Here is a 14,194-nt window from a genome sequence, read left to right on the forward strand (position 1 = left end):
TTATTCTCCTTCAAATTCAGAACAGATGGGGGTACATTTACTACAAAAGTCAACATGTGGAGAAAGCCTAAAAAAGTCATTGCAAGGGTGGGTTCAGCCAACATACTGATAACCCCATTTATCTGATAACCTCATTGCAAGTGACAGTTTTCTTGCATGCCTTCAGGTTTTTGAAATATTATTATGGAGGCGGGGGGAATGATGGATGCTTCAGGTGAATGTTGCTCATTACATGACAGAAGCATATGGGGACAGGAAACTGTGCCCAAATAATACCAGGGTCATAGAACCATAGAACTGTAGAGCTGGAAGGACTCAAGGGTCATCAAGTCTAACTCCTTGCAATGCAGGTATCTCAGCTAAAGCATTGATGACAGATGGCCATCCAACCTTTGCTTAAAAAGCTCCAAGGAAAGAGAGTCCACTACCTCCTGAGGGAGACCTTTGTGACTCTCTGGATAAATCTAAATCAATAATGCAAACTTACTTGTAAGTTGTCCAGAGACAGATATGCTCTCTTCTCTGTCATCATATGAACTTATCGTTACAACGTATTCAGTATCAGGTGTAAGGTCTGTTAATAAAGTTTGGGTAGCGCTATGTGCTAGGGTAAATTCTCTAGTAGGTCCATCTGCAACACAATATATGTAGAACAATAAACACGTCATAGTTGCAAAGTTTCATTCAAAACAATAAAAGAGAGCTTTTACCTATTTAACAATGAAAGAAATGTAGAAACTTCACGGTCACTTCTTTTCCTGAAATAGGTATAGTAGAATGTCCATAGTACAGTAGCCCAGCAGAAAGTGGCTGAATTGCACTGATAGCAGAGTGTGGCCATAGAGGCAAAGCTGTCATGGCCCTTCTGCCTACTACCCAGCTACTCTAATGGCAGTTACCCCTGCCACGTTCTATCGCATTCAGCAGGGTTTCCCAAACTGGGGACTGGCGCTGCCACGGTGGGAACATGATCAGGAGGAGGCCTTGCCCAGTGCCTCACAGCTTCAATAGCTACTGCTCCCCTTTTCTCATGCTTAGGAGGAGCCTGCCTTTGATGCTGCACTTGGCTAGGTGATTTCGCTAGTGGGGGCTTAGGCTTGTGCTAAGGAATGCGGGTGGGGCTGTGGGTTAAACCACAGAGCCTAGGACTTGCCGATCAGAAGGTCGGCAGTTCGAATCCCCCTGAAGGGGTGAGCTCCCATTGCTCGGTCCCTGCTCCTGCCAACCTAGCAGTTCAAAAGTACGTCAAAGTGCAAGTAGATAAATAGGTACCGCTCCAGCGGGAAGGTAAACGGCATTTCTGTGTGCTGCTCTGGTTCGCCAGAAGTGGCTTAGTCATGCTGGCCACATGACCCGGAAGCTGTACGCTGGCTCCCTTGGCCAATAAAGCGAGATGAGCGCCGCAACCCCAGAGTCAGTCACAACTGGACCTAATGGTCAAGGGTCTCTTTACCTTTAAGGAATATTAAGAGGGCAGATGACGCCTCCGCCCTCTAGAATTAGTGCACCTGCCAGGAAACCATTCTGAACATGATTACCAGGCATCATTTAGGACAAATTACAGCTGTCCCTGGTATGTATTTTCATATTGTATTTGGACATACCCCCCCCCAAAAAAATCAGCTAGTAAAAATGAATGAAATAGAGCAAGACTGCATTATTTGAGGTTTCAGCTTATTAGAACGCCAAAACTTACCAGCTTCAGGTGTCACTGTTATCCTGTAACCTTCTATTGCATCAGATGGTCTTGTCCATGACATTTGAACAGTATGTTCATCTATAATTTTAAAATTCAAGTCTGACGGCGGATTAACTGCAAAAGATTTACACCAAGCAAGAGTGTGTTTAAATGTTGAACAAATGAACATTTTGTTAAATTTTTAAAAAATGTATGTTAAGCAAAGCTTGCTAAGATATGTCTTTGCATAAATTTGTTTCCAACACATATAAGGATATGCTGTTGGCAAAGGGAGGATACAAGCTGATGGAATATGACAAAACACATCAAAGAGAATACACATTACAGAGGACAGCACAGAACATTTGTTTCTTGAATTGCCAAGTCATTCAAGAATGGCCAGCAAAATCAAGCACAATAGAAAACACATTTGGATACATGTACAATGAGTTCACAGATAATAACCACATATGCAAACATTTCACATAACAATTAAAAGAATGTTTTTAACATGCTGGGTGCAATTCGTAGAAGCATGCCAAATCACAACCTGCTTACAACACCATGAGATCACTTGACATTAACACAATAATCCCTTTCAATAAGACATCAAAGAATTTATCGGTCTTTTTAAAAATGGTCTCTGCATATTTGAAAATTTTTTTTATAAAATAAAAGCTTGGCAGAGAAAAAGAGAAATATGTATTTTGGAATGTGGTAAAGATTTGAGCAGTTCAGAGCTCAATTTATACCATACACATATATATATGCATATATTTGTTCTTGGAGTTTAACCCCTCAGTTCCAAAAAGCTGCCCGAGCGGCTTATCTTGAATCTGCTTATACATAAAATTGGGAATGAAGGGGTTAACAAATTAGAAATTATTACCTATCACATTTGAACTATTATGTATAACTTTTTTTTAAAAAACCCACACATTTTCAGTTTACACCACCTTTGCTATACTATTCCTGAGGTGTAAACTTTTTGTTTCTCTTTTATCATGTCCCCTTTGCAGCAGGTGTATCCATACTAAAGAATGGCATTTTAACACAAAATGCCAGTATGGCGTTTACACAACAATGGTTAATTATGGAAAGACAACATCAAGGTATATTTATAGACATTTATTTACAGAATGTATGGGGGGAGGACAAGGAAAAGGTCATCAGTGATCCAAACGAATGACTGCAAATAAATTTGTGGGAGCTAATGAGACGATGAACGGAACAGTACAGAAAGGAATAGTTTACATACGCTATCTTGCAGCATCATGCATGTATGTATATGAAAAGTCAATTTTTTTATTTTGGTTTAGCTTCCCACAATGGACGGAAGCTTCCATGTACAAGGATCATTACGCAAAGACGTTTCATAGTAATATTTTATAATGATATTCTCGTGGTTAAACTGTTCATGCTGAGTCATGCAGGATTTTACTGATTCACTGTCAGTGCATGGTAGGCGTTCTATAAATAACTATTTAAACAAGTCTAACAAAGGCAGATGAAATTCAGCTGTGCTTTCCTTTAATACCTCAGATTGTTTGGCAAGCATTGTGAATGAGCCATATCTTGTGGTTTTCTTGGAAGATGTCCATTTTTACTTAATTTGGCCTTTTTAAATTAAAAAAACCCAACTTACTGAAAAGTGGGCCTCTGAGCAATCAATGACAAAATGTTAACTACTTCCAGGGAGATAATTCACTCATCGCCTATGACACTGCAGTTCCATTGACCACAGAAGCACTTCATCGGTGTGCATTCCAAATGATTCACAGCTTTAAAAATGCATAACAAAATTTCATACAATTATATGTGGGGGAGCTTGAGGTCTTGATAAATAGTGAATGTTTTTTAACATATGGTCATTTCCAATGAAAATGGGATAATATGGCTTTGTGCTGTTGCTGTAGTAGATATAGTAGTAACTAGAATACATGTTATTTTTCCTATTGTCCATACACAGGCAGTGAGATTAGAATATTAATCTGCATGTACAATTGACTCTTCATTCTGTTTAAGCCAGTCACACTTCTGCAGTCAAAACTTAAAGCATACATTTATATACTGTACCAAAGTCATGCAACAGATGTTAATAGTAGGATGCACAACAATTTAAAGAATACCATTATAAAATATTGTTTCCATAGCAATGGCTCAGGACAAATTTAATGCAAAGGCAGAGACAACTGACCTGAGCATGCTCTTTTTTAAATAATCAGTACATGGGAAAAAAATAGCACCACCAACCTTGAAGGTAAATTGACCTGAAGCAGCAGAGGTCTTAGGCTGTAACTGCTGAGGGACAGCAGCAGCCCACCTTGATGATATCCAAATGACCGGATTCCAGATAAACTGAAAAAACTAACTGTGGGGAAAAGTCTTTAACATTTCAAAAGACTGTAATTTGCTTCGTGAAAACTCAGATGTGGCACTTGGCATGCATATATATATATATATATATATCGTGTGAACATCACTTTTAACTCTCATATGAGATCATCTGTTTGTTTGTAGCAAATTCAACGGCGCAATTATTATTTACTTCCATAGGAGTATGGATCATACATGAGTTTATTCCAAAGAAATTCAAAGTTCAATAACCAAGCTCAATAGGGCTTACTTGAAAGTGAAGTGTGATGGGATTGCAATCTATACTTCTGCTAGATTTGGACAAAGGGCACACTTTTTAAAATAAAAATAAAAATTCTTGTCAATGAATCTAGAACCTATTGGTTTCTTACAAAAAGGCAGGCTTGCAGCCTCTGGCTAGGATCCAAAGTACCATGCAACTATTTCTGTGCAACTAAAAGATCTTCTATTTCTCAAACAGCATTCCCCTATGCATCATACCTAGCCACTTTTGAAACAGAGTGGTGTTTCTAAAGCAGTTTCTGATGCGGCATAGGTAGTCTGCTTCTGTTTCTCAGAAGCCCACTAGACATGCACAAGCCCTTCATCATGCATAAAGTGATTGGTTGGATCCAAACCTGTCTTTTAACTTCACTACTATGGGTGACTGAGGAAATCAGACTTCAAAATAGCAAAAGTAAGTAATATACTAATAAAATATAGTATTCTATGAGCCAATTTAATTACTTTTTTATTACATTGTGAAGAGTCTTCTGAGTCCTTCTTGACTGTGTGATTGTTTCTAGTTAAATAGCTGTACCAGTGTATAAAATACACTGAAAAAAGGAGCCCACAATGCAATCCTGCACGTGTCTACTCTGAAACAAGTCCTACAGAAATCAAGGAAACTTATTCCCAGGTTCAGTTCTCTCACAAATTATTCTATACCACTGAAAGTATTGTGGGAAAGCCAAGAACAGGGGTATGATTTATATTGTTTCCCCCATATTTCTCTCACTAAAATAAACATAAGCAATAGGTAGTCATTATATTGATCAAGTTCACACAACTGTTAGCATTGTAAACATACGGTGACTAGTTAAGATGAGGAACACAAGGCCTTCATGAGGTTGTCTATTTCTCACATTGGTTTGGGTATCAAATGCAATAAAAATTAATCAAAAGACAGCATTTTTACAGGTGACACGATCTGGCTACTCCCTGTGATTATCTAACGAGATAGGAAAGCAATATTTAAAAGAAGGCTAGACTCAAGCTACCAAGCCATGACAGAAATGTATAGTGGACTATGCCCAAGTCGTGTGTGTATGTGTGTTTTTATATTTAATATTTAAGGAATAAGGAAGAGGTAATTTGCTATATAGCTGCTAAGTAGTTGTATACTGGCTTACTTCTCAACATGCCCCCAGTAACGCAATGGGTCCTTGCCTCTGCCTGTTAATCAGAGAGTTGGTGGTTTGAGACCACCCAGGGACACCTATAGGCAGTATTCCTGCCCTGTAGGGGGTGGGACTAAATGACCATTGGGGGGGTCCCTTCCAACACTGCAATTCTATGATTCCCCAGCAGGTGAGTTGCTGCTACTTACCAGGAGGAAGGGGGGAAGGCATCAAGAAAGGTAATGTACTACCTTGGTGGTTCAGCCAGCACCATCTGCAATTCCCCAACTTCACCACCATCTTGTCCCTCTCCCCCCCCCCTCCGGTAGGCAGCAGCGACACACCTGCTGGGAAGTCAGGTAAGTGCCTCCACCTTCTGGTTCTATACTCCACATGATCAGAGCTCTAAATCAAATAGGAAACAACCTACACATGAAGAGCATAGCTTTAGACATGCTCCCCTAAAGCATAGACATCTGGGGAGGTGGGGGGGAAGGGCCAGCAGTCAGAGACCCACTCATGGAGCCTTACCTTAAATTTATCACCTCTCTGAAAGTCTGTTCAGTGCCAAGTCATTATTTCAGGTGAAAACTCACATGGTGGAATACTCCCCTCATGGAGGAAAAAAGAATATTCCAATATACAGAAACCAAACCCTGGCAGAGGCGCCCCACTGATAATCATCAGATTTGAGGGGGATAATGGCACCTATTGTTGCCCCACTGTCCCAAATTGGGAAGAAGAGAGCTCAGAAAAAGCTGCTTCTTATGTCTTATGTTTCACCTCCCTGCTGTGTGTGGCTTTCAGAGGGAGAGAGTGGTGTTATTAGCTGATGTTCTAATGCTAGATGAGTATCCCCATCCTGCAGGTCCTAGTGTGCACCAAAAGGCACAGAACTGCATAGAAGAATATTGTCATGCTCGCCTGAATAACCCAGACGTTGGTTCTGCATTGGGGGTAGAAAGAACTGTAATTCTAGAACGGGGGGGAGGGTGCTGAAAACATTTCAAAATTAATTACTGCCTTGTAGAAACAAGTAAACCAGTCTGGATTTAGCTGGGAGGGTTTACACGTTTTTATCAAATTACAGTGCTTTGGGCTGCTAGGAGATACATCTAAAACAGCAAGCTTCTTTCAGTTTTATACCCATTTAACAGACACGGTCCCTCCCCACCAGGAATTACAGTTTCTAGGGTTCCTTTGAGGGAAAGAACTATTTTAAAACCAGTCTGTAGCAGGGCAAAAAGCCCAATGTCTGTGTCGTTTTATGAGATACCAATATTTTGGTTTTGTTGCAACCTATAATAAAAACAGGAGCCAGCTAGAAGCTGAAAAGCAGTAATCATTTCAGACCTCCATGCAAAAAAAAAAAAAGGTCAAACCACCTATACTGGACTAGTCTCAATGACTTCTGTGGTCAGTGATTTGGGAATTGTGGCCTTAGGTTAGAACCAACCATAAGTACAAGTCAGACATTTGAGGTCATGTATGGATTGGAATGTTGGTTTGGATTTCGACACATTCAGTTAAACCACATCTTATCCTTCAACACAGATTTACAAAGGCTCCCAAGCAACTTGAACGAGATAGATAAATGTTACCCTCATACATACTTGATGCATATCCCATCAGAGTGGCACACGCTACTCCCAAGTTGCATGCATTCAGTTTGTACTCTTGCATGCCATGACAGCATCGTGGTGCTATGTCCACAAGTAGTCCTTTACTTTGTGTCTTCGGCTGCAGCCAGGATAATGTTATGGAGCTGAAGTCTCCAGCAGGACCTCCCGCAACAGATCCAATGGGGAAGTGGCACAGCACAACCACCACCCTCCTCCATGGAATATTAAGAAAGAATGGAGCATGCAAAAGGTCTGAAATTTGCTCCAGTGTATCAAAGGCTTGTCTTGAAACACATCCACAATGAGAGGCCACATGTGCCCCTCACCAGGATTTGTAAACATATTGCCTAAATGCAGTTTACCCTAAGTCTCTTCTTAACCTAAAGTATTTTTTTCTTTAAACACTATTTATGGGCACTGCCAGGATAAATATGCTGCACATAGATTGCTAGAGGCTGCATCCTGGAAATTTCATTTGTGTCATTTTTTGAGTATCATCAATGAACATGGCACTTCATAGCATAAGAACACAGAAGAAAAGGAAAGGTCCAGGCCCCAGGGTGTATGCAGGGGGTGGAATCTAATAGTAGGGAGAAAACAGAAGCAGCAGAATTTTGGATAGTGGTGATGGCACCAAGATGTGACAAGGCAAGGCTAGAGAGAAGGGTGCAGTTGTCAACAACAGAGATGACCAAAGTTTAAACAGACTTGAAGCTTCCAAAACTGGATGCAGCAAATTACAATCTATACAGAATAGGATCCTGGAAAAGTCCCATCAGCACAAATCCACAGTGCTGGCAATATTAGCTACTACCTCCCTCTGGATGCAGCAGCAACAGTACATAGGTTTTTTCCGTCAGCTATGCAGATTAAGAACAGATATGCAAAAATTCTCATATATGTGTAAGAATCAAGAGGGTCCATACAAGTTACCAGACTACATTTTTACTCTTGTATGAAAATTTATGAGCATTCAGTGCTGCCCAGTACAATGCTAATTGTGTGGTTAACAAATCTCAATGAAGAGTTTTGAGTGGAAGAATGTGATGGATGAGTTCATGGATAAATTAAGGAGAGGTTTTCTTTGCTCTATTTCTATTTCCCCAGCCAGCAATGGTTTGCTGTGCACATGTTTGATCTGAATATCCCCTCCTTCACAGCAGCAAAGCATGGGGAGAGGGCTTTCCCACCTCTCCTTTCCTTTGGGCCAAAGGTGGGGAACCTGTTACACTCCAGCTGTTGTTGGATTACAACTCCCATCATCTTTGACCATTGGCCATGTACCTTGGGCTGTTGGGAGTTGGGAATCCAGCAAAATCTGAAGGGCTCTAAGTTCCCTATCCCAGCTTTAGGTAGACTGTTCACCACTGGTGTTGCCACTGAAAAGGAATAATAATAATACTAATAATCTGAGAGGTTGAAAGGAGAGAAGAGAAAACCCTTCACCTATTTAAAGTATGTTATGTGTGATGTTGTGTGTGATGGCAGCATGGGGATGAGGAACCTATGGCACTCCAGATGTTGCTGGACTTCCACCATATGGAGAGCCAGAGGTTAGTCCCACCCCTGGGACAGTGGATATGCCAGGGGTCATTCAGCACTGCCTGAGATGAGAAAGGGAAATCCCAGGTTAGAGATTTTCTTTCTCCTTTATGAGCACATGTTCTAAACCAGGACTAAGACCTCTGAGGCTCTGGCATGAAGATTCCAAGTTACTAATCTGACAACACTTACTGTGAGGACCACAACCAGCACTGTCCTTAGCCTCAAGGAGCCACCTCCCTCAGGTGACAGTGTAAGAGAGACATCAGAACGACATGCACACACCCTCCCTCATATGCCCAAGGCCTTCCCGGGCCACCAGATTGCGTGTGACTCTTTGCATGCTTTCTGAGTTCCTGGCACCAGCAGCTGCCTGGGCAGGCACTTTGGCATGACCTCAAGAGACTTGGGATCAATTCTCTGCAGCACCTGCAGTAAACAGCCATTGCTGGCACTGGGGAACAATAGACCAGAGTTTCCCAAACTTGGGTCTTCAGCTTTTTTCGGATTACAATTCTCATCATCCCTAACCATTGGTCCTGCTGGCTAGGGATGACAGGAGTTGGGCCACCAGCTGTTGCTGGACTACAAGTTTGGAAAAACCTGCAATAGCTTTATCCCAGGCAGCAAACCAGCTTTGAGGTGCCTTGCTGGAGGCCACTCTCCTCTGTGTGAGAAAGAATGGCAGGAATGTCATGTTAATTCTAGGCATCTGGTTATTGCTCCCTACACAGGAGCAAGTGCAATGCCCCACATATTTGACTCATTAGGAAAGACTTCACACCTTCCTCACCCATCTTCCCCCACCCATTCAAACAAAGATGCACAGGTAGCCAGATTCTGTTGGAGTGCTTTATTTTATAAAGGGTTTGTTTTTTAAGAAGAGAAAGGGGGGGACTGTGCATGTGTCTATTATGTATTCACAGTACAAAGCAAAGCAATTAAGCATCAGGAGGGCGTGTGCGAACGCTCCAGGGTTTCTCTGGCTTATTAAGGAGAAGGTTCAAGTTTGTACAGGTGCCCTCCTTCTCCCCGGAGGGAGGGAAAGAGGAAAGGAGGCCACGGGAGGGCAGAGGCCAGCTTCTGGTTGCAAGGAGACATCCAGTGTGGACAGCACACTGGGAAGACAACAGAGAAGAGGAAGGAGAGTGGAGCTACTCAGCTGGAGTTGCTCTCTGGAAGTAAACAAACCACAGAAAGGAAGGAAAGGGACGGAGGAAGGAAGGGAGAGAGAGGAAAGGGGGTATTGGTGAAGCACTCACACGTAGAGAGAAATTGTTTCCTTCTTTAATTCTGCACCATCACTTTTTTTCCAAGGAATAAAGGAAGGAATGACTTACCTTCAGCCTCTGTCACACAGAGGAGAAGAGCACACAGGGCAGCAACTGCTGCAGGAAGCCTCGTCTTCATTGCTGTCGGTTTGGATCACAACCACATGAATGAATCTATTGGAAGAAAAAGAAGGAAGAGAATCAGCATACATTTCTTTCAGTAGTTTAAATGGATGAAGAGAAGAAATCACATAGCACCAGAAGGGAAGCTGCTGAGCACTGAGCAGCTACTATACACCTCTGTTCCCTCTTAGCTCTTTTTTTTTACCCAGTGTTATACATAAGATGGGACACGGGTGGCACTGTGGGTTAAACCACAGAGCCTAGGACTTGCCGATCAGAAGGTTGGCGGTTTGAATCCCCACGATGGGGTGAGCTCCCGTTGCTCAGTCCCAGCTCCTGCCAACCTAGCAGTTCGAAAGCACGTCAAAGTGCAAGTAGATAAATAGGTACTACTCCAGTGGGAAGGTAAACGGCGTTTCCGTGCGCTGCTCTGGTTTGCCAGAAGCAGCTTAGTCATGCTGGCCACATGACCCGGAAGCCGTACGCTGGCTCCCTCGGCCAAGAAAGCAAGATGAGTGCCGTAACCCCAGAGTTGGCCACAACTGGACCTAATGGTCAGGGGTCCCTTTACCTTTATACATAAGATATGGATCACATCTCTATTTGAAAGTGCTTTAATGATCAGCTGGGGTTTTCCCCTGCTTCATGCACACTGCCACCATACATACTATGTTCCCTTTAAATATCCATAATGTCTTGCCAGCTAGAGCCAAACTAGAGGATATATTAGCTATGTATCAATGCCCATAAGTGCAGGGAATTTTCACTAGAACTGGGGGGCAGGGGAAACAATCCAAGATGGCTATGTATGCCTTTGAATACCAGCTCTGGGAATCACTATTGAGGAGAGTGCTGTTGCCCTCGGGTCCTCCATCTTTCTATAGACATCTGGTTGGCCACTGTGAAAACAAGACGTTGGACTAGAAGGGCCTTTGGCATGCTGTAGCAGGGCTCTGGAGGGAGTAGGTAACCCCTCTATCCCCAGGCTTCAGTTCCCATCTAGATTAGGATGCCATATCTTCAGTTTGCATTGGCAGTGGGGTGGGGTGGGGAAAATTCCTGTCCTTCCAACTTGCCTGTTCATCCCATCTGATCTACTACTGGCAGTGCAAAACCATCATCCATGTCAATTTCATGCAGTCTTTTGTAAAAACAAATATTTGAAGTGACCAGAAAGTGGCAGAAGGGAGAAGATCTGCTGAAAGTTACATGAATTGGTTTCCAGCTGTGCAGTGGTGGATTTAGGGGAGCACAACCAGTTTGGGGAGCATCAGGGGAACCTCAGTAGCAGTGCAGTGGATGCTGCAGAGGACCCCAGAACGATGATTTAGAATGGAGTGTGAGAAGAGAAAGGACACTGAATTCTGGTGTCACACAGGGCGCCACTGAAATTTGAGTCCCCAAAGTGTGCCACTGAGCTACATGATGAATGATTAATAGATAAACTCCTGGACAGATCAGAGACCAACAATGTATGGCTCAAGGGCCAGATTTCATGCAGGTGGGGAGAGCCAGGAAGGAGAGGAGGAGGGAAATATGGAGTGAAGCTGAAGCAGACTGAGTGAGGAAGGAAAGTCTTCTTTAAGTAGTAAGTTTAGGCTTTTTGCACGAGCAACCTGTCCCTCTTTGGCAGCCTTGTAGGTGGTAGGAAGATGGAGAGACAGAGAGAGAAGGAAGTATCAGAAAGAAAGAAGAGAAAGAATGAGACAAAAAGGAGAGAAAGGTGGGCCCCACCCAGTTTTGGCTCTGGTCATGCCCACTTCTGGTTTTTCCCACCACAACCCCAAGCCTCCTGACAAATTATCTCCAGAGAAATGTAGAGGTTCTGTAGCCCTCAGTGTTGAGAAAGACAGGCATCCTTTAGGGAGCGGTATAGGAGGGCTGGAGCATATCCTTAGGAGGCAAGGGAGCCTGAAAACAGGATTTGGTGCTTGTTTGTTTTTCCTTTTCCCTTCCACTTCCCTTCTCTTTCAAAAACTTTACCCACTAGAATGGCTGGAGGGTAATTCATTCTTAGGGAGGCAGAAGTGTGTGGGCAAAAATGTCTAGCTTATAAAATGCAACGCCTGTTAAAAGAAAGTGACCAAAGAGGCTATTAAATGGAAGACACATCCTCCCAAGCATACACAACTTCTGCTTTTTTAAAGAAGTGCTTTGCAACTGACACCAATATCCCAGAAAAACAGGCATGCAACTTCCTGGCATGGTCATCTATAGATTTTCTAAAAAACAGACACGAGCAAGAAGCATTTTTTGCCCTTCACACATGCACACCAACAATAGGAGAGATAACCGAAAGCACTTCAACTGGCATGCATGAAATCCGTGGTCTTGGAAGTGGTGGGGGATTCCATCTGTATCCTCCTTCCTACCCCTGACCCAGAGCAAATGTAGAGGCCAGCCGTGAGTTCCAGCAACTGCTAATTCAGAAGTTTCATCTCTCCCCCAGCCTTCCCCTTCACTGGCTCCAATTCAGCTGGGAATTTTATTTGGCTCCTTTTTCGTAACTGTTGAAGCACTTAAGGATGACTTTAGAAGTCTAGGGTAATTTGGAAACTGCAATAAAAACACTCTGCCTACAAATATGCAGCTCCTTGATCCTGTCCCCCTTGCCTGCCTGCAGTAAGGTCTGAAACAAATTATACACAAGGGGATGTAACATACCAATGAAACCCAACGCCTAGGTCTAGCACCCCTCTGACGCAGCAGCTTGATCGGGGGTTTTTTGTTCACACAGATGCAGAGAAAGGAAGAGAACTCTAAAAACATAGGATGGAGTTGAGCAACAGAAGATGTATTTGGTCTAGAAATATGCAGTTGGCTGCAAATCTACAAACCACTTAACTCTACTTATTCCTTTGAACAGTTCTGAAAGAACTCATTAACTAGCCCTACTTATTGTTAACGGAGCATTCTGTGTGTATTCCAAGCAAGCAAGAGAAATGTGCGGAATTCAGCAAAGGGCGTGGAATTCAGAAGCTTTACAAATCTCAGATTTCACTTTTAACCAAAAGAAAATAGTGGTTGGCGGGGTGTTGTTTTGGCTGAAAACACAGACGCAAAACTGTGGGTCCCGTGGTCTGATAAAATCTCCTGAGGAGAAGGGAGAGAAAGCCTTAAGAGGATGTCTAGTAGCCAAGGTACACTGCATTGCTCTTCCCTGCATCCAGCAAAACATATTTTCAAAGTAAGAAAATCTATGCAAATATTACATTTGTGTAATTTATACCAGTTGCAGAACTCAGAATTTTGCACTGAGGCAGAACATACTGTATACTAAGAAGCGGTTTTTTGGGGGGGGGGTATGGGGGAGTTAAGTGATGCTTTTCTTTGTCAATACTTGATTTATCGATCTATTGTAGGCTGGGTGGCACCTGCAACACATTTACCACATTATAAATGTTTAAAAGCAGCAGTAAAATATATATTTTAGCATCAAGGAGATTTTTGTATTTCCTCTCTGGAAAAAAGCTTAAGACCTGGGAGATTGGAAGATCCAGCACAGACTCTAAATCCACAGTGATCAATGCTGCAGTCCAGTGCACACTTACTTGGGAGTAAGTCCCATCCATAGGATCAGGTTGGCAGTGTGCCTAATTCTGCATTTAACTGTAGCCTTCCTACTGGGCCTTGAGCCAAAGTTCATTGTCCTGATAGGCAAATCTAGTCAAGTTTAATGGTCTTGCAGAGTTTTCAGAGCATCCTTGTCTTCACTCTGAAGCAATACAAGGGAGCCAATAAGGGGGGTGGGGTGTTGAGTGGTATAAACCCCTGAAACTTTCGCACACAAGTCTATACTAAAAGGCTCTTACATAGCCCAAAATGAGAAGCGGAGACGTTTGTAACCCGTATAAATGAAGCATCCGAGATCTGGTGTATTTTTTTAAAAAGAGGAAATACCCAACAGCAACTTTTAGCTTCAGCTTTTCGTTTACCCCTTCCCGCGAGAAGGAAAGGCGCGAGTAATTAAGCAATAGACTTGAATCACTTATAGCGCTGCCAAGACCAAACCACAAAGCAAAACAGTTGGCGTAAATCATTAGGCGATTAACAGCTCAGGAGGAAGAAATAGTTTCTGGGCTATGGAAAGAGATGTTTTGTTTTGTTCTCTTAAACACACACAGCCAGAAGGTACGTTTAATCGCTCTGCGAAACTGACAAGACTCGACAATACCTTCCCAGATCCTGCCCGAGACCTGACGC

General features: G+C 42.8%; 2 protein-coding genes across 7 annotated transcripts in view; both read right to left on the reverse strand.

Annotated features, from left to right (window-relative positions):
• The window catches only part of COL12A1 (collagen type XII alpha 1 chain), a 113,280-nt gene that overhangs the window by 97,425 nt on the left and 1,661 nt on the right, over window positions 1–14,194 (reverse strand). For 4 of the 6 annotated variants that reach the window (XM_081856639.1, XM_081856640.1, XM_081856641.1 and 1 more), the window contains exons 2-4: window positions 9,938–10,042; window positions 1,697–1,813; window positions 488–631 (exon numbers count right to left, since the gene is read on the reverse strand). In XM_081856639.1, coding sequence (XP_081712765.1) covers window positions 488–631; window positions 1,697–1,813; window positions 9,938–10,007 — 331 coding nt within the window. In that variant the 5' untranslated portion in view covers window positions 10,008–10,042. The remainder of the gene's footprint in view (window positions 1–487; window positions 632–1,696; window positions 1,814–9,937; window positions 10,043–14,194) is intronic. The other 2 variants (XM_081856643.1, XM_081856644.1) reach the window with 1 other exon arrangement.
• TMEM30A (transmembrane protein 30A) overlaps window positions 1–14,194 on the reverse strand; it is a 93,107-nt gene that overhangs the window by 29,418 nt on the left and 49,495 nt on the right. The gene's annotated exons all lie outside the window — the stretch shown is intronic.

Source organism: Podarcis erhardii, assembly GCF_964252035.2.
Source record: "Podarcis erhardii genome assembly, chromosome: 3".
Taxonomy (NCBI): domain Eukaryota; kingdom Metazoa; phylum Chordata; class Lepidosauria; order Squamata; family Lacertidae; genus Podarcis; species Podarcis erhardii.